At 37.1% G+C, this 22,013-nt stretch overlaps 1 protein-coding gene across 1 annotated transcript in view; it reads left to right on the top strand.

Moving 5' to 3' along the window:
• STPG2 (sperm-tail PG-rich repeat containing 2) overlaps nucleotides 1-22,013 on the top strand; it is a 368,665-nt gene that overhangs the window by 233,654 nt on the left and 112,998 nt on the right. The window contains exon 12 of the mRNA XM_010848351.1: nucleotides 20,865-21,024. Coding sequence (XP_010846653.1) covers nucleotides 20,865-21,024 — 160 coding nt within the window. The remainder of the gene's footprint in view (nucleotides 1-20,864; nucleotides 21,025-22,013) is intronic.

Below are 22,013 nucleotides of genomic sequence, written 5' to 3' on the forward strand. Positions count from 1 at the left end.
GGTAGGTGCCCAATATGCTACTGGAGATCAGTGGAGAAATAACTCCGGAAAGAATGAAGAGACATAGCCAAAGAAAAAAACAAAACCCAGTTGTGGATGTGACTAGTGATAGAAGCAAAGTCCGATGCTGTAAAGAGCAATACTGAATATTAGGTCCACGAATCAACGCAAATTAGAAGCAGTCAAACAGGAGATGGCAAGACTGAACGTTGCCATTTGAGGAATCAGTGAACTAAAATGGACTGGAATGGGTGAATTTAACTCAGATGACCATGATATCTACTACTGTGGGCAAGAACCCCTTAGAAGAAATGGAATAGCCAACATAGTCAACAGAAGAGTCTGAAATGCAGTACTTGGAGGCAATCTCAAAAATGACAGAATGATCTCTGTTCGTTTCCAAGGCAAATCATTCAATATCACAGTAATCCAAGTCTATGCCCCAACCAGTAATGCTGAAGAAGCTGAAGTTGAATGGGTCTATGAAGACCTACAAGACCTTTTAGAACTAACACCCCAAAAAGATGTAATTTTCATTATAGGGGACTGGAATGCAAAAGTAGGAAGTCAATGAACACCTGGAATGACAGGCAAATTTGGCTTTGGAGTACAGAATGAAGCAGGGCAAAGGCTAATAGAGTTTTGCCAAGAGAACACACTGGTCATAGAAAACACCCTCTTCCAACAACACAAGAGAAGACTCTACACATGGACATCACCAGATGGTCAACACCGAAATCAGATTGATTATGTTCTTTGCAGCCAAAGGTGGACAACTCTATACAGTCAGCAGAAACAAGACTGGGAGCTGACTGTGGCTCAAATCATGAGCTCCTTATTGCCAAATTCAGACTTAAATAGAAGAAAGTAGGGAAAACTACTAGACCATTCAGGTATGACCTAAATCAAATCCCTTTCGATTATACAGTGGAAGTGAAAAATAGATTTAAGGGACTAGATCTGATAGACAGAATGCCTGATGAACTATGGATGGCTGATCCTGACATTGTACAGGAGACAGGGATCAAGACAAATGCCAAGAAAAAGAAATGTAAAACGACAAAACGGTTGTCTGAGGAGGCCTTACAAATAGCTGTGAAAAAAAGAGAAGTGAAAAGGAAAGGAGAAAAGGAAATATACACCCATTTGAATGCAGAGTTCCAAAGAATAGCAAGGAGAAATAAGAAAGCCTTCCTCAGTGATCAGTGAAAAGAAATAGAGGAAAACAATAGAATGGGAAAGACTAGAGATCTCTTCAAGAAAATTAGAGACATCAGGTGAACATTTCATGCAAAGATGGGTACAATAAAGGACAGAAATGGGTGGACCTAACAGAAGCAGAAGATATTAAGAAGAGGTGGCAAGAACACTAAAGAACTATACAGAAAAGATCTTCACGACCCAGATAATCACAATGGTGTGATCACTGACCTAGAGCCAGACATCCTGGAATGTGAAGTCAAGTGGGCCTTAGGAAGCATCACTATGAACAAAGCTAGTGGAGGTGATGGAATTCCAGTTGAGCTATTTCAAATCCTAAAAGATGATGCTGTGAAAGTGTTGCTCTCAATATGCCAGCAAATTTGGAAAACTCAGCAGTGGCCACAGGACTAGAAAAGGTCAGTTTTCATTCCAATCCCAAAGAAAGGCAATGCCAAAGAATGCTCAAACTACCGCACAATTGCACTCATCTCACACGCTAGTAGAGTAATGCTCAAAATTCTTCAAGCCAGTCTTCAATAGTATGTGAACCATGAACTTCCAAGTGTTCAAACTGGTTTTAGAAAAGGCAGAGGAACCAGAGATCAAATTGCCAATATCCTTTTGTTCATTGAAAAAGCAAGAGAGTTCCAGAAAAACATCTATTTCTGCTTTATTGACTATGCCAAAGGCTTTGACTGTGTGGATCACAGTAAACTGTGGAAAACAGTTCAATAGATGGGAATACCAGACCACCTGACCTGCCTCTTAAGAAATCTGTATGCAGGTCAGGAAGCAACAGTTAGAACTGGACATGGAACAACAGACTGGTTCCAAATAGGAACAGGAGTACATCAAGGCTGTATATTGTCACCCTGCTTATTTAACTTATATGCAGAGTACATCATGTGAAATGCTGGGCTGGAAGAAGCACAAGCGGGAATCAAGATTGCTGGGAGAAATATCAATAACCTCATATATGTATATGACACTACTCTTATGGCAGAAAGTGAAGAGGAACTAAAAAGGCCCTTGATGAAAGTGAAAGAGGAGAGTGAACAAGCTGACTTAAAGGTCAGCATTCAGAAAACTAAGATCATGGCATCTGGTCCCATCACTTCTTGGGAAATGGATGGGTAAACAGTGACGGACTTCATTTTCTGGGGCTCCAAAATCACTGCAGATGGTGACTGCAGTCATGAAATTAAAAGACTCCTTAGAAGAAAAGTTATGTGCAACCTCGAAAGCATATTAAAAACAGAGACATTATGTTGCTAGCATGGGTCTGTCTAATCAAAGCTATGGTTTTTCCAGTAGTCATTTATGGATGTGAGAGTTGGACTATAAAGAAAGCTGAGTGTGGAAGAATTGATGCTTTTGAACTGTGGTGTTGAAGACTCTTGAAAGTCCCTTGGACAGCAAGGAGAATCAGCCCATCCATCCTAAAGGAAGTCAGTCCTGAATATTCATTGGAAGGACTGATGCTGAAGCTGATACTCTAATACTTGGGCCAACTGCTGTGTAGAACTGATTGATTTGAAAAGACACTCATGCCCGGAAAGACTGAAGGCGGGAGGAGAAGTGGAGAACAAAGGATGAAATAGTTGGATGGCATCACCGATTCATTGGATATGAGTTTAAGTGAACTCCGGAACTTGGTGATGGACAGGGAGGCCTGGCATGCTGCAGTGCATGGAGTTGCAAAGAGTGGGACACTACTGAGTGACTACATTACTACTACTACTAATCTGTTTAAATTAATAAATGTTCTAAACTTCGAAGATAGATTAAAGAACATATATTTTGTTTCATAATTATGTTTCCCCGCTCATGTATAATGTAGTTTGATGTTTTTAGTGTTTCATGTATATAAAAACACTGTGTAGTCATGAGTACTTTTTAATCCTTAGGAACCTCATTAAATGATGTAATCACTGATTAATGTGAAAACATCATTTGCAATAGATGAGTTCTGAAAATGCATATATGATAATGAAATGCAGATATTGCGAAGTAAATGTCTTTATTAACTTTATTGATTTGAAAAAAGTCAAAGCAAGGACAATTTTTATAGTTAATGGACAATAAAGCATCTTTATAAAATCAAGAGTAGAAAATATAGCATATAGTAGCATATTGTTAGATTTTTCATCAACATTGCAGGTATTATTTAATAATGCCACTTGTACTGTTGTTTGATATCCTTTCCTGCATTCTCAAGTGGCCCTGTACATCAGCTTTAATTTGTGTTGTCTAGGTTTTAATGGTATACATTAAAAATGATTAGTATGAAAACATTATTTAATTTGCCTTCAAATCAAATTTCCATAGATCTTACATAATATTATATTGTTTGGTGTAAAAGCCTTTCAGAGGACAGTATGTTTTATAGTATTAGATTGAATAATTTCCTTGGAAAGAGAGAAGGACAAAGTCAAAGCCAGTATTTTTTACTAACTTTTGGGAGGAAGGAGGGGATAAAAAATTTGGAGTGACTTCATGTGAAATGGTAATCAGATGCTTTTTCTGACTGAAACCACATTTTCTTCCTCTTACACTTGTCTTCTTTTTCACATGCGTTGGTACATGCTTAGTTGACTTACTCTGTTAGTAAGTACAGGTATTAATGTGGGCTTCTGGTGGCTCAGTGGTAAAGAATCCACCTGCCAATGCAGGAGATGTGGGTTCAATCCCTGATCCAGGAAGATCCCCTGGACAAGAAAATGGCAACCCACTCCAGTATTCTTGACTGGAAGAACCCTGAGGACAGAGGAGCCTGGCAGCCTACACTCCATGGGCTCGCAAGGAGTTGGACAAGTGATAATTCCTGTCAGTGTTTGTGCGTTTTGTCATTTGAAACAGATACACTGATTTTTTTAACTGCATGTTCTAAAATTAATTTATGGCGGTGAAGGGTGTATTACTTTCAAGTTGTATTTGTAGTAATTATTTTGGAAAAATCAAGTGTTACCTAAATATGTGAGATATTAGAAACAATATTTGTAATGAAGTATAATAATAACTAACAGTTATTCAGGTGGTGCTCAGCTGGTGCATGGCGCGCTGTGCTGCACATAACAATGCATTTATCCTCATAAGAACACCAAGAAGTGGGAACTGTTGTTGTTATACCTCTTTTATGAATGAGGAAATTGAAACATAATATTCACCCATTGTCATACAGTTTTAGAAACATGTGAAGCCAGGGCTTGACCTCAGGCAGTGCCCTTCAGAGTCCACAATCTTTACTACTAGTGTGCACTGAGGCCAGTGCTTTGTAAAGACTCAGTAAATGTTTGTATTTCACTGGAAGTGAGGGTAGCATTTAAAAACAGTATCTTTAAGTAGTTTTTTCTTTTCAGTACGGAGGAAACAATATATCAAATTCTATTAAAGAAGGGAGACGAAGTAAGGATATTAACTTTTTTATTTTAGATGGTCATTTTCTTGATTCCTTATGAAGTTTTTGGTTAATAATATTCCTTATGAAGTTTTTGGATAAATAATATTTTGGATGTTTTTATGTGGCTCTAATCTTTAAATACATAATCTTGGAAAATAGTAATAGCACCCTTGAAGCACTTTCATCTTATGTTTAATTTTGCCTGTTTGGTTTTTTATCTAGTTAATCAACAAACATTTAATGTTTCTAAGAAATATGCTGTTAGATTTGACACCAAATACATGATAAACCTGCAGAGTTCATCGGTGTCACAAAAATACCATAGATTTGAAAGAAGAGGGGATATTTAAAATGTTTCATTCATCAAGAAGGATGTTTATAGGAATATACGGGGAGCATAATTAGATTTCCTGCATTTTAAATGTACAGTTTATTTTTTGATATTGAAATCTACAACCTGTGTCATAAAACATTATTTTTGTGTATGGTTAACATTACCAGAGCTTCCTATCTTGCCCTCTTTATCTGTTGAGACAATCAATGTTCATTTTTTGTTGTTCTATATACCTTCTTTGTCTTACACCTTGCTTTCTCTTCTCTCTTTTCATCTTTTTCAGTTCATTCTTCTCTGTCATCATCTTTACTCTTGTATGTCTATATATAAGCATAATTATTTGAAGTAGATAATTGGATGCTAAGATATTTATAGCTTACAGAAAGCCAACGTGGATCATTCTGCCCACTCTTGGCTTACTATGTTTGGTGGTGTTAGTTTCCAAATATCAATAGTTCTATGACTCATCTACTGCCAATCTCATAAGAAGGGAAAAGAAAAAAGACATGTTTCCTGTACAATGACCCACTGAATCTTTCTGAACATGACCTTCAACATGCATTATGATGGGAGGGGTTTGGATAAGTGAGTGAGACCTTGAGGGCCTTCTTGAAGCTAATGATAAGGTTATGAATATAACCCAGCAATTCTGACTTCAAGTTCTAATATATTTTAGTAGCACTACCTTGAAATGATTCCTCTTTTTATACAGTGGGTGATTCTTGACATACAGAGCATTGATAGTTGATAATAAGGGTCATTTGATTTCACAAAGTTTAAACATGACGTATTGACTGGACTCTTTTTATAGATGTTTCTCTAGGGTTAATGTACAATTTTACAACTCTATTATTCAAATTCACAGTTTCCTCACAAATCATATTGAAATTTTACCTCTTCTAAGTTTTCTAGCTTTATCAAGATGATTTTTACTGCCTTATCCAAATCTGTTCAACTGCCTCTGGGAGCAGTTATGTTCTTTTTAAAGAATCATTTACACTAACTTTCTTTCTTTCCACATTCTACTTACAAAGTAAATTACTTTTGGATTTTTATTGAATTGATAAAACTCTGTAGAAATAATGTAAGGATTATACCAGATAAATTTATACCAGATGAATGATTTATACCAGATAAAGGATTATCTGGTAATAATCTATGCTTTTTCCCTGCCTGAGTAGTGTTAGCATTTATAGGAACAAAAAGGTTATATAGGCTATTTCTGCTCACATGTTTTACTTTAACCTGCTGAGATAGATATATTTTTCTGTAAAACCAGTGTCAGAGGTGGTCATGAAAAGCTCAAGCATTAAAAGTAAAAGTCTACTTCTTTGATAGCAAAGAGAAAGAAATATGTCTCACATAAAATAATAATCAAATTTAACTAACTGGAGTCATATTGTAATGATTTTGTGAAAGTTAGTCCTAGATCAGTTTGAATAGAAATACTCCTGCATCATTGCTGAGATTATAAATTTCATTTATCTTTACCAGAAACTGGAGCATCTTTAGGGAAAGCAGTACTTGAATGGTTTTACACAACAGATATTTTAAAGAACTGCTTTATACATGAGGCTAATTTAATCACTGTAGGGGTTGAAACTGCGTTCAGGGTATAGTCAGCCCTACTTTTATGGAGAAACTCGGTGATAAGATCACACATGAGAGGGAAAGCTTCGAGATAGATATTGATAGATTCATTGACTCATTCATTAGCTCGTGTATCTACTCATTGATTTTAAAATGTTCATTAATCACTTACTGTGTGCCACACACTTGAAGGTATGATGATATATTGGGGGTATAATGATGAGCAAAACAGATGCTTTCTGCATCTTCAAGAAGTTTATCTTTCTATGGGAATGAGTGATGTTAAAAAATAATTGACTTCAATTGAAAATGCAATAATGACTGCAAACTTAAGGACTATGTGTTCTGAAAGCCTATTGCAAGAACAAATGGATCCAGGGAAGATTTGAGACCCAAAGGATGAGCATGAATTAAACAAAGTCAATAAGTCATGAGTCAGAATAGCTTTTTATATAGTCTAAAATCCTGATAGTATTCTAGAAGTGAGTTAATTTTTTATGGTTCTGATTTCCTCACAGGCAGCTATTGTGACTGAGTTTATTAGTTCCCTACCCCATCTTTATTCTTTTTCTTCCTTTCTAACATTCCTCTATAATATAACCCAATTTTATTTAGAAGAATAACATGCCCAGATAAAATAGCTACTTTTTAAAAGTTCACTTATATGGTGGTCATTTGACACAGTTTTAACCAATGGGAAGAAAACGGAAGTTACTGATTTGGGCTCCTAGGAAATTTCCTCTTGGAAAGTTTTTCAGCTGTTGAACAGAATTTTGCCATTTGCTTTTTCTTTGGATTTCTAAAACGAGAATGCTATGGCAGGAGCTATGGCTAATGTCTGAGAACATTAGGATGATGGTCACAATCTAAGTATAGTAAAATAGAAAGCCTGAAAGGACCTTGAATCCCTGTGTAACTCTGGAGCCCCTAAACTCTTGGATTCCTAGTATTGTTTTTTCTTTAATTTGAGAGAATAAAAGAAAAATTAATCTGACAATATGTAGGGTATATAGAATCCTATCTGTGGAAACCTTGACTGCCTACTCATTAAATGACTTTATTCTCTTTCTATCCTTATATTGACAAAGAAAGCAATATTCAAGTAGATATGGTGTATTTATTTAATGTGCCTTTTATATGTTTGTGTGTCTATACAAGCAATAAGTATTAGAAGAATTAAAAGGTAAAGAATATCAATTCCAGCTTGAGTGATCAAGAATGCTTCATGGAAAATGTTCCATTTGAACTGAGCTTTAAAATTGTAAAGTTGCCTTCACAATTTAAAAAGGAGAATCTTCTGAATTTTTTCCCCATAAACACTCAGGAGCTCATGAATGCTTCTGGTGGATGTGTGTCATGTTTTAGTACGATAACTTAGTTGCTGTTGGAATGCCAATGATTTGAGACTGGAAGACCTAAAGGTTAAAGAGGCAGTTATTACAGTTGTCAAGCAGTATTTTGGAGCCCTTACCAGGATCTTTTTGGTAGTAAAGGAAAGAGAGCGTTGATTTTTAGATATAGGAGAGAAGGGTGAAATGACAGACAGCTTTCTGTTTTCAGGCCTGGCTACATAAAGAATTGTTGTAGGCAGGTGAGAAAGGATAGATGATTGGGTAGTTGCGGAAGGAAAGAAAATGAATTTTATCTTAAGGCTATCTGAGAATAATGAAGTGGAAATGTACAGCAAACAATTGGAAATTTGTGACTTAAGCATGACGAGTTGTATAGTATTATGTTGGAGAAATTAGTTGAAGTTAATGGTTTTATTGCCAACATGATTTTGCCCATCAGCATTTTTTTTTTTTTTTTCTTTACTGGGTTTTGAAGTATCATAGTGTAGCTGACAATTCTACTCTCTTTCATAAAACAGCATTATGATAAAAGGTCTTTTTCACTGTGCTGGGAGATTACAGAAAATGAAATCCATGTTTCCTGTTTTTGATGATCACAATTACATTATATTACATCTGTATTAAAATACTTTTCTTTCTAAAATAGCATTCCGTTCTAAGTCATATATTTAAAGAAGTGTATGTTTAGAATGGTGAATATTAGGAATGCTGAAAAAAGGCAGGGGTAACATGTTTGTAATTATAATTTACAATATACAGAACAAAGATAATTTGATTATCATCTGAAATGCCTTTCTTTTCTATAAAGCCAAAATGAAATAACTTGGATAAACATATTGGTAAATTGCTTTAATCAAAGTTTTCTGCATATTCAGGCAAACTTCACTACATTTATTGGTCTATAAAATTTTCACTGTATATATTTGATTACAGATTTTGATTTGATGCTTTGATTGAAAGTATCCTTGAAATTTTCTTAACACACTTCACTAATATGACAAGCTTCATCATAAAAGAACCCCTGAGTTCTTAATAATTATATATTTGAAATTTTAAAATAGAATTTTAGAATCTTAGACCAGAATTTTAGACCAGAATATACCTAGCTAGAAATAACAGCTAGAACAAGTTGTCCCAAAACATAAAGTTAATTTTAGCCCAAATCATAGTTGATTAGTGATTTATTATTTTACCTAGCTTTGTGTGTGTGTGCGTGCGGTATATATGTATACATATATACCTTACAGAAAGCGAAAATGGAAGAACATTTGTTTTATATCTTGCAAGAAATAGTTCGTGTCCAATTGCCTAGAATGTTAACTCTTGTTGTAGTGTGTGTGAATTTGTTACCTAGTTATCATTCTTAGAGCTGTTGTGTATCACTGTGGACTCAACCTGCTGGTCAGAGTTTGTCTTCTAAGTAAAGGAAAACTGAAATTCCACTCTGCCTCTGTGGCTCTGCCCCTATTCATGTTGCCCTTCCTGAGGGTCTCATTTTTCCTCCCTGCAAGTCCTACCCTTTACAAAATTTCAGCTTACTCTTTAGCTTCCTATGCTGTTTGGGTTCAAAACTTGACAAATATCTGAGAAAGAGGCTTGTATTTGTTGCCAGCCCATACAATAGTGTGACTTTGGCTCCTATGCATCAGGAGGCTGCACATTTTATTCTGTCTCTTTAGCCCAGACTTCTGTTCTTTTGCTTGCTCCAGCACTCAGCAAATAGTCCATTGTAAAGAACCATAATGAGTTTGTTCTCTCCTGATCTTCAGTCCCTTATGCTAGACTTTGTGTCCTTTGAAAGCTCCACTAGTTCCTCTTTCCGGTAGAATAACCTGGCTGCCTATGAAAAACCTAATCTTTAGCTCTTGCCTTGATTTGGTAAATGCCCATATAGGAGAAAGCAGCTTGTAATGTAAACCACATTAGAAGGGCTTTCCCCATTTTTGAATTTAGTACATAAAATTAAGTGTGCTTCCACAGATTTCTTATATTTTTAAAATTATAATTTTAACATTTTACCATTTTTAAAAAGTAATGATGGCTTATCAAAACCTACTCATTGGTGGAAATGTTTGAATAGCAACTTTAATTACAAATCAAACATGTTAAGACAAATTGCAATTTAGAGATAAGCTTCACATCTTAAAAAATTTAATTTGCCAGAATAATATGATAATTAAAAAATTTTTATCACAGCTCCACTAATATATACAATAATATTGGCATAACTACAGGGGAAAGCAGACAAATTTAAAAACAAAGGTAACTTATTTGTCTGTATAGATCTATCTTTAAAAGACAGAATAGAGTTCATCACCTTGTGATTTTACTGATTAGGACAAAGTGAGAAAAGGCAAAAACAACAAGTATAAACAATGTAGATAAGGATATTTCTGCATGTTCTTGAAGTAATACAAAAATTTTTAAATAAATTTGAAAACTTAGGACAACAATAGACAATGGTCCTTACTGTAGAAAAATGGAATCCAGAGTTAATATATTATCTAAAATATATGTTTTTCAGCCAAAACTTATTAGATATGTAAATATTAGGTAAGTATTTTTCAAACTCAGAGGGAGAAAACAGTTGAGACACTTTGGTAAGATTAAACATTGTGTTTAACAGATGAAGACTTCAAAGTAGCTATCATAAATATATTCAAAGACTCAAGGGAACTTCAGTTCAGTACAGTTGCTAGTCGTGTTTGACTCTTTGCAACCCAGTGGACTGAAGCATTCCAGGCCTCCCTGTCCATCACCAACTCCCGGAGTTTACTCAAATTCATGTCCATTGATTCAGTGATGCCAGGCAACCATCTCATCCTCTGTCATCCCCATCTCCTCTTGCCATCAATGTTTCCCTGCATCAGGGTCTTTTCAAATGAGTCCGTTATTTGCATCACGTGGCCAAAGTACTGGAGTTTCAGCTTCAGTATCAGTCCTTCCAGTGAATATTCAGGACTGATTTCCTTTATGATGGACTGGTTGGATCTTCTTGCAGTCCAAGGGACTCTCAAGAGTCTTCTCCAACACCACAGTTCAAAAGCATCAATTCTTCAGCACTCAGCTTTCCTTATAGTCCAACTCTCACATCCATACATGACTACTGGAAAAACCATAGCCTGACTAGATGGACCTTTGTTGGCAAAGTTATGTTTCTGGTTTTTAATACGCTATCTGGATTGGTCATGAATTTCTTTCAAGGAGTAAGTGTCCTTTAATTTCATGGCTGCGGTGACTGTCTACAGTGAATTTGGAGCCCAATAAAATAAAGTTTGCCACTGTTTCCCCATCTTTTTGCCACGAAGTGATGGGACCAGATGCCATGATCTTAGTTTTCTGAATACTGAGCATTAAGCCAACTTTTTCACTCTCCTCTCTCATTTTCATCAAGAGTCTCTTCAGTTCTTCTTTACATTTTGCCATAAGGGTGGTATCATCTACATATCTGAAGTTATTGATATTTCTCCCAGCAATCTTGATTCCAGCTTATGCTTCATCCAGCCCAGCATTTCACATGATGTGCTCTACATATAAGTTAAGTAAGCAGGGTGACAATATGCAGCCTTGATGTACTCCTTGATGTACAAGGAGTTCATGATCTGACCCACAGTCAGCTCCTGGTCTTGATTTTGCTGACTGTACAGGTTTCTCCATCTTTGGCTGCAAATAATATAATCAATCAGATTTTGATATTGACCATCCCGTGATGTCCATGTTAAAATCTTCTCTTGTGTTGTTGGAAGAGGGTGTTTTCTATGACCAGTGCATTCTCTTGACAAAACTCTATTAGCCTTTGCCTTGCTTCATTCTGTACTCCAAGGCCAAATTTTCCTGTTACTCCAGGTATTTCTTGACTTCCTACTTTTGCATTCCAGTCCCCTGTAATGAAAAGGACATCTTTTTGGGGTATTAGTTCTAGAAGGTCTTGTAGGTCTTCATAGACCCATTCAACTTCAGCTTCTTCAGAATTACTGGTTGGGGCACAGACTTGGATTACTGTGATACTGAATAATTTGCCATGGAAACGAACAGAGATCATTCTGTCATTTTTGAGATTGCCTCCAAGTGCTGCATTTCAGAATCTTTTGTTGACTATGTTGGCTACTCCATTTCTTCTAAGGGATTCTTGCCCACAGTAGTAGATATCATGGTCATCTGAGTTAAATTCACCCATTCCAGTCCATTTTAGTTCACTGATTCCTCAAATGTCGACGTTCTGTCTTGCCATCTCCTGTTTGCTCCCAATTTGCCTTGATTCATGGACCTAACATTCCAGATTCCTATTCAATATTGCTCTTTACAGCATCGGACTTTGCTTCTATCACCAGTACATCCAGAACTGGGCGTTGTTTTTACTTTGGCTATGTCTCTTCATTCTTTCTGGAGTTATTTCTCCACTGATCTCCAGTAGCATATTGGGCACCTACCGAGCTGGGGAGTTCATCTTTCAGTGTCCTATCTTTTTGCCTTTTCATACCGTTCATGGGGTTCTCATGGCAAGAATACTGAAGTGGTTTGCCATTCCCTTCTCCAGTGGACCACATTTTGTCAGAACTCTCCACCATGACCTGTTTGTATTGGGTTGCCCTACAGGGCATGGCTCATAGTTTCATTGAGTTAAACAATGCTATGGTCCGTGTGATCAGATTGGTTTGTTTTCTGTGATTGTGGTTTTCAGTCTGTCTGTCCTCTTTAAGCAGGATAAGAGGCTTATGGAAGCTTTTTGATGGGAGAGACTTACTGAGAGGGAAACTGGGCCTTGTTCTGATTGGCAGGGCCATGCTCAGAAAATCTGTAACCCAATTTTCTGATGATGGGTGGGGCTGTGTTCCTTCCCTGTTATTTACCTGGGACCAAATTATGGTGGCAAGAAGAGGTGGCAGGAATACACAGAAGAACTGTACAAAAAAGATCTTCATGACCCAGATAATCACGATGGTGTGATCACTCATTTAGAATCAGACATCCTGGAATGTGAAGTCAAGTGGGCCTTAGAAAGCATCACTACAAACAAAGCTAGTGGAGGTGATGGAATTCCAGTTGAGCTATTTCAAATCCTAAAAGATCATTCTATGAAAGCACTGCCCTCAATATGCCAGCAAATTTGGAAAACTCAGCAGTGGCCACACGACTGGAAAAGGTCAGTTTTCATTCCAATCCCAAAGAAAGGCAATGCCAAAGAATGCTCAAACTACTGCACATTTGCACCATCTCACACGCTAGTAAAGTAATGCTCAAAGTTCTCCAAGCCAGGCTTCAGCAGTACGTGAACCGTGAACTTCCTGATGTTCAGGCTGGTTTTAGAAAAGGCAGAGGAACCAGAGATCAAATTGCCAACATCTGCTGGATCATGGAAAAAGCAAGAGAGTTCCAGAAAAGCATCTATTTCTGCTTTATTGACTATGCCAAAGCCTTTGACTGTGTGGATCACAATAAACTGTGGAAAATTCTGAAAGAGATGGGAATACCAGACCACCTGACCTGCCTCTTGAGAAATCTGTATGCTGGTCAGGAAGCAACAGTTAGAACTGGACATGGAGCAACAAGCTGGTTCCACATTGGGAAAGGAGTATGTCAAGGCTGTATATTGTCACCCTGCTTATTTAACTTATACGCAGAGTACATCATGAGAAACGCTGGACTGGAAGAAGCTCAAGCTGGAATCAAGATTGCCGGGAGAAATATCAATAACCTCAGATATGCAGATGACACCACCCTTATGGCAGAAAGTGAAGAGGAACTCAAAAGCCTCTTGATGAAAGTGAAAGTGGAGAGTGAAAAAGTTGGCTTAAAGCTCAACATTCAGAAAACGAAGATCATGGCATCCAGTCCCATCACTTCATGGGAAATAGATGGGGAAACAGTGGAAACAGTGTCAGACTTTTTTTTGGGGGGCTCCCAAATCACTGTAGATGGTGACTGCAGCCATGAAATTAAAAGACACTTACCTCTTGGGAAGAAAGTTATGACCAACCTAGATAGCATATTCAAAAGCAGAGACATTACTTTGCCAACAAAGGTCCATCTAGTCAAGGCTATGGTTTTTCCTGTGGTCATGTATGGATGTGAGAGTTGGACTGTGAAGAAGGCTGAGGGCCGAAGAATTGATGCTTTAGAACTGTGGTGTTGGTGAAGACTCTTGAGAGTCCCTTGGGCTTCAAGGAGATGCAACTAGCCCATTCTGAAGGAGATCAGCCCTGGGATTTCTTTGGAGGGAATGATGCTAAAGCTGAAACTCCAGTACTTTGGCCACCTCATGTGAAGAGTTGACTCATTGGAAAAGACTCTGATGCTGGAAGGGATTGGGGGCAGGAGGAGACGAGGACGACAGAGGATGAGATGGCTGGATGGCATTACTGACTCAATGAACGTGAGTCTGAGTGAACTCCGGGAGTTGGTGATGGACAGGGAGGCTTGGTGTGCTGCCATTCATGGGGTGGCAAGGAGTCAGACACGACTGAGTGACTGAACTGAACTGATTGAAACTTTGGTGGAGGTAATATGATAAGGAAAGTGAAAGTGAAATCGTTCAGTCGTGTCCGACTCTTTGCGACCCCATGGACTGTAGCCTACCAGTCTCCTCAGTCTATGGGATTTTCCAGGCAAGAATACTGGAGTACGTTGCCATTTCCTTCTCCAGGGGATCTTCCCAACCCAGGGATCAAATCTGCGTCTCCTGCATTGCAGGCAGATGCTTTACCATCTGAGCCACCAGGGAATATGATAATGGGTCCTCCTTAGAAGATCCCATGCATATACTGCTACACTCAGTGCCCCCAACCCTGCAGCAGGCCACCACTGACCCACGCCTCCACTGGAGACCCCTGGACACTCCCGTGAAAGTATGGGTCAGTCTCTTGTGGGGTCAAGGGAACTTCAGTTTAGATAATTAAAGTAAATATACTGAGTTAGACAGTAGGGAATATCAGTACAAAATAGAAACAAGCATGCAAGCAAGCAAAAGAACCAAAAAAGAATTCTAGAATTATAAAGGACAAAAATGTAAATGAAAATTGATCAATGCGACCTAATAGCAGATTTGATATAACAGAAGACAAAATCAGTGAACTCAATAAAATATAGCTCAACAGAAATCATTGAATGTGAAGAAAAAAATTGAACAAAATGAGAAGTTTCAGAAATCTTTGGGTCAGTGTCACATTTTCCAGCATATATGAAATGATAGTCTCAGGAGGAGAGTTGAGAAAGAAAGGGGCAAAAAAAAGTTTGAAGAAAAGATAGCTGAAAGCTTTTCCAGAATTAATGAAAAACATGAATATACAAGTCCAGGAAGTTTGGTGAACTGTTAAAAAATATATTTATAAAGAGAATCTGCTCTTAGGCATACAAAGTCAAATGGCTGGAAGCCAAAAACAAAAAGAACATCTTAAAAGTGAAAAATAGTTTACTACATACAGTGGAAATAATATGATTATGAATCTCTTATCAGAAATAGTAGAGGCCCAGAATCAGTGAGTGTTAGTCATTCAGTCATGTCCAACTCTTTGTGACCCCATGGACTGTAGCCTGCCAGGCTCCTCTGTCCATGGGATTCTCCAGGTGAGAATACTGGAGTGGGTGGCCATTCCCTTCTCTAGGGGATTTTCCTGATTCAGGGATTGGACCAGTGCCTCCTGTGTCTCCTGCACTGACGGCAGATTCTTTACCATCTGAACCACCAGGGAAGCCCCCCACATCAGTGAAATGACATGTTAAATGCCAGGAGAAAAATAAGTGAATCAAGAATTCTCTAGCCAGTATAAGCATCACTAAAAAATGAAACGTGAAATAAAGACTTCCTCAAATCTGTAAACCATAGCATGGTAAAAGGAAAATTCATTCTGAGGCTAACTCAGGTTCAGTCTTTGTTCATAGTGTACTACATCTTAGGAGTCAACTTTGTGATTAAATGCTCCATATCTTGCTGGGGCTGAAGATTTAAATGTTGGTATTTGGTAATCAGAGATTTTAAAGATCAAAGCATACCTGCAGTTTAATATGTCCAAGATTAGAGAGTTTATGAAATTTCACATGTCAAAATGGCAGGGAACAAGGATCGGAAAAATTGAATTTTGAAATGAACTGGTCTTTGAGGCTTCAGGTCAGATCAGATCAGTCACTCAGTCGTGTCCGACTCTTTGCGACCCCATGAATCACAGCACACCAGGCCTCCCTGTCCATCACCAACTCCCGGAGTTCACTCAGACTCACGTCCATCAAGTCAGTGATGCCATCCAGCCATCTCATCCTGTGTTGTCCCCTTCTCCTCTTGCCCCCAATCCCTCCCAGCATCAGAGTCTTTTCCAATGAGTCAACTCTTCGCATGAGGTGGCCAAAGTACTGGAGTTTCAGCTTTAGTATCATTCCTTCCAAAGAAATCCCAGGGCTGATCTCCTTCAGAATGGGCTTCAGGTCAGTTAGGATTTTAAGTGGTTAAGAATTCTGGACATGGGGAATTAGGGCCTTCGATTTTTAATTTTTTTGTTTTGTTGGTTGTTTGGGGCTTAAAATGCTAGGAACTTTCCTTTTAAATGTCCTATTGGTATTTCTCTGCAGGAAATGGAAATATCATTGAGGGTTTCATGTAGTCTCACAACTAATGGAAATAATAATGCTAATAATAATGATGGCAGTGAAAACAAACTGTAGTTCTTGTTATGTATCAAGCATGTTGATCTGAACAAATAGATTGCTGCATGTTTCTCTAGCAAAGATGTCTTTATTTGAGATCAGCAGAGAATGACAATTTGGTGTCTGCAAACATGGTGTATGTGTGTGTGCTCAGTCACTTCAGTTGTGGCTGACTCTTTGTGATCTTATGGACTGTAGCCTACCAAGGCCCATTTCCTAGGATTATCCTGGCAAGAATACTGGAGTGGGTTGCCATGCCCTCCTCTAGGGGATCTTCCCAATCCAGGGATCAAACCTGTGCCTCCTGCATTCCAGGTGGATTCTTTACCACTGAACCACCTGGGAAGTCCCTGCAACCATGGTGAGTCATGTGCAAGTCCCTGCAGGGCAAGGGAAGGAGAACATTTTTGCAGAGATGAAAAGAAAGTTGGGAGGGCTATAGAAAACAGAGTCCAGGGTATTTCATTGGCTGAGTTCTTGCCAGGAAAGAAGAGGGTATTTCTTCCTGTAGGGCTTTACTATCATCCCAGGGTATGAGAGCTCCCTCTTCTGATCTTCTGACTATAATTAATTGAGGTTTTTGTTCATTAATGCTTTAATAGATACCATTCTAAGAATTTTGCATACATCAATTATTTTAATTCTATTATAATTTATGTCATTTTTAGATAGGACCCTGGCTTTCCAGGTGAAGAAGTCAAAACACCTTAGAATTTAATTTGCGTTAAAACATAACTTTTATTTCATCAGACATTTATGTCGTTTGCCCTCAGTCTCTATTTGCGTCTTTCAGTTTGTCCTCCCACTGTTGCCTCTGGGAAGTGAACATAACTGCAAGCACTGCCAAGGCCATCACTGGAATAGATTTTTTTAAAATTCACTTTATTTAAGCTAAAAAAATAACCTCTAAAATGGAATATTTAATGTTCTCTTTTTTTTTTTTAATAACTGCCAGTTGAAAAGCTGGCATTTGAGTTTATGGCTTAAACTCATGTCCTAGGTTTTAAAAATTAGACCAGGAAGATGAGAATCAAGTAGTTTTAGCTTTTGTGCTGGGACTCAGATTGTACTGCAAAACATGTGGGATATTCCAAACACAGGAACAGGATTCAAATACTGGGTAAAAAAAAGACATGAGAAATGTCTATTATATCCACTCATCAAATGCCTTCCCTATTTTCTGTGATGAATAAAGGATCACCAACAGAAATTTGATGATTTTACCTATACATACTATTTCCCCCTGAAATGGTGTATAAAATACAAAATATAGGTAGTGTTGTTGCTCTTTTTTTTAAAAAGTTACTTTATTTTTATTGAAGGATAATTGCTTTACAGAATTTTGCTATTTTCTGTCAAACCTCAACATGAATCAGCCATAAGTATACATATATCCTCTCCCTTTTGAAACTCCCTCCCATCTCCCTCCCCATCCCACCCCTCTAGGTTGATGCAGAGCCCATGTTTGAGTTTCCTGAGCCATACAGCAAATTCTCAATGGCTATCTATTTTGCATATAGTAATGTAAATTTCCATGTTACTGTTTCCATACATCTCACCCTCTCCATTATTGCTCTTAGACAGGCTTTCAGATTTGTCTTACTAATCCTAGGAATTAATTAATGAATGCCTAGAAAATTTGCCTGACATATTAATCTCTTAGATTAAATGAGAGTTGAAGATGAGTAAGAACAGCCTAGAAACATCAGTAAAGGACACAATTAGGGAATAAGACTTTATATTTTTGGGCTCCAAAGTCACCACAGATGGTGACTGCAGCCATGAAATTAAAAGATGCTTACTCCTTGGAAGAAAAGCTATGACCAACCTAGATAGCATATTAAAAAGCAGAGACATTACGTTGCCAGCAAAAGTCTGTCTAGTCAAAGCTACGGTTTTTCCAGTAGTCATGTATGGATGTGAGAGTTGAACTGTAAAGAAAGCTGAGCACCAAAGAATTGATGGTTTTGAACTGTGGTGTTGGAGAAGATTCTTGAGAGTCCTTTGGACAGCAAGGAGATCCAACCCGTCCATCCTAAAGGAAATCAGTCCTGAATATTCATTGGAAGGACTGATGCTAAAGCTGAAGCTCCAGTACTTTGACCACCTGATGCAAAGAACCGACTCATTGGAAAAGACCTTGATGCTAGGAAGCATTGATGGAAGAGGGAGAAGGGGACGACAGAGGATGAGATGGTTGGATGGAATCACTGACTCAATGGACATGAGTTTGAGTAAACTCTGGGAGTTTGCTTATGGACAGGGAGGCCTGGCATGCTGTGGTCCATGGGGTCACAAACAGTCGGACACGACTGAGTGACTGACCTGAACTGAACAGCTTTTGATAAAATGAAAATGTGTAGTATAATCAAGATCTTTGTAAAGTTTTCCTAAATACACAGAGTACTTTGTATATGAATGGTTTCTTTGTGTTTTTGTGCTCTTTTATGCTTTACTTTCACATACCACAGAGGCAGTCCTGAAAGATCTAAAAGTCATCTTTGGAGCTATTTTACTACCATTTATCCTCAGCCTACTTTTACTAAATATACTCCTAGTGTAGACAAGAAAGAAACAGTAATTGACATTTCTCAGTTGACTTATAGATTGTGGAGTTTGTGTTTGATGGAATTGCGTGTAAGAATCTCCTCCACCAGTCATGATCCGTGCTTTTACCTTATTTAGTGATTCTTTGGAAGTGGGAGATCATACTGTGGGCCTGTGCATGAAGGTGATGATCATAGGGATTTAAGGATCAAAGAAAGTACGTTTTATAAAGTATGGCTCCTAGATGGACTTCAAAAGTATGCTTTCTCAGTATCCAAATGTGTTTGACTTATTTGAAACATTAAAAATAAACTCTTTTCTGTTTGCCTATACTTTGATTGTTCAGTCTTGTTTTCTACATTGAAATTAGCTTTTGTAGAATAGTAAGGTTGTGTATTAGATATTCAGTCATGTCCAACTGTTTGCAACCTCATGCACTGTCACCTGCCAGGTTCCTCTGTCCATGGAATTCTCCAGGCAACAGTACTGGAGTAGGTAGACATTCCCTTCTCCAGGAAATCTTCCCTATCCAGGGATTGAACCCAGGTCTCCTGCATTGCTGGCAGATTCTTTACCATCTGAACCACCAGGGAATAGTAAGATTAGCAAACCCATTTGTAGATTCAGGGACCAATCTAAGTATTTGTTTTAACTAATTTAAACCTCACAGCAACTCAGTGACATAGAATATAAGTTCTGTTGTTTTCCCACTTACAGATGAAGACACTGGGAATTACAGAGGTTAAGTAGCTTGGTTAGGGTCCTACAGCAAGTAAGAAGCAAATATTTGGAACCAAAAAGGTCTAGTGCTAGAACCTCCACCCTTAGCCACAAGACAAGTCTCCTGCCTGCCTGAAAATTATTAAAACTTAAAAAATATTATCTTTGTACATAAAACAGATGAACAGATTTGTTATATATAAAACATTATTTTTTGAAATTATTTGAAGAAAATGAGTTTTAAAAGTTTTCGTTGAGGTAATTAGCTAATGGTTTGTAGGCATTAATTGTGTAACAAATATATAATATTTTTATTTTGTTTAGATTATTATAGTTATTAATATCCATGTGGTTTATGTTGATTAAAAATGTTAATATAACTGTAGAGCATGTTAAGAGCCATAAGTGATGAAAGGGGGAAGCCTTTTAACCTAATTGAAATCTATTAAAATGAAATAAGCAGTCTCATTTGTAGGATAAGTAAAGTATGCTCACATAGGATGGTAAAGCAGGAATAGTTTTGCTACTTAAAAAAATAAATAATCAGTGTTCTATAAAAAATTTGATTTTTATTGTGAAATTTGAAAATTAGAGTTTGATGTATATTATGAAGGGCTTCCCAGTGGCTCAGTGGTAAAGAATTCACATGCAATGCAGGAGATGTGAGTTGGATCCCTGGGTCCAGAAGATCCTATGGAGAAGGCCATGACAACACATGACAACTCCAGTATTCTTGCCTGGGAAATCCTATGGATGAGGAGCTTGGTGATCTATAGTCCATGTGATTGCAGAGTCAGACACGATTTAGCGACTAAACAACAGTAACAACTATATTATGAAGACTAATTTTTTAAGAATGTGAATCTGTACTTCATGATTCTGTTCATATTAATTTTTTGTGAGTCAGTTTATAGTTCGTTTAGGAGAGGATAATTTAGGGATACTCTTTTAAATTTCTATTTTTAATAATGAAGTAAAAGTTTTGTATTTTTCTACGTATGTCATTTTATAGTGTGAACATCTATGCTACATCTTTCTGGAAATTTCCTATATGTTTATGCTGGTTCATTGAAATCTGTTTCAGGGTGTTCCAGCACCAGGTGCCTATGATGTTCAAAAATCATATGAGATGTCTCAAATTCAACATAAATACATGCCACCTCGTACTTTTGTGGCTAGAATAAAACATGCCTCCTTTCTTAGCACAACACCTCGGTGCCTGGACAAAGTGGATGATGGGCCAGGTAAGTAAAGATTGTGTTTTTAAAGATATGAGGAAAAAAATCTAAGGTTTCCTTATTAAAATAGATAATTGTAAATATATGTTTACATTTACCATGTCTCTTTTAAGTTTGCAGGACAAAAAATAAAAAAAACAAAAAACAAAAAACAACCTAAATCTGCTTATTTAGTGAAAGATGTTAGATTTTTTTCAACTGTACGGTTTGTTTGGAATTTTATATCTTTTAATTTTTCCAAAGACAATTTTACTAATTTTACTACAGCTAATAAGTCATCTCCTATTAGAGAAAAAAACGAACTCTAAATATGCTATATTATTAGAGGAGAAATAACTACTGATTTGGAAAATCAGTCATATACAAGGTATATATCTTGTACATATCATGCCAGTCTTATGGAATTATTTAAATTTTCCTCAAGTATTAAGAAAGCAACTATTTAAAAGCTAAATGTTTTTATCAGGGCTTGAAATACCAAAAGGAATTTTTATTTTTAGAATTGCAATTAGTTCAGCTACTAGTAATTACATTTTTGTAGTAAAATATAATGAAATAGCTTTTCTTGGTAATGAAAATGAATTGGTAAGTCTATTTCATACCAGAGTGCTAAAGAATCAGAACATGAGTTTTCAACAGTAATTTACAAATGTATTGCCAGTAAATAATCAAACTATTGTAATGAATCTTTATGAGACTATAAAAAGAAAAAAATGAAATAGAATAGAGAAAATTAAGAGATTTTAAAGAAGAATCAAACAGGAGAATATGATGGGTCAAACAAATAAGAATACTTGGGAAACCCTGAAATCCCCAGAGGCTTGCTTTATTTTTCACTTTCAAGAATCAGGTATATTACCAACTTACAGGTCCATTTGAAGTCCAAATTTAGCTTTCCTTAGTTTCTTTTTCACCTTTTGAGTTATTGTGCCATTGTATATTTTGTCAGGTTTTAGCTTTGTTTGAAATATCAGTAGAATTCAATTACCTTTACT

Source organism: Bison bison, unplaced genomic scaffold (genome assembly GCF_000754665.1).
Source record: "Bison bison bison isolate TAMUID 2011002044 unplaced genomic scaffold, Bison_UMD1.0 scf7180017864263, whole genome shotgun sequence".
Classification (NCBI taxonomy): Eukaryota; Metazoa; Chordata; class Mammalia; order Artiodactyla; family Bovidae; genus Bison; species Bison bison.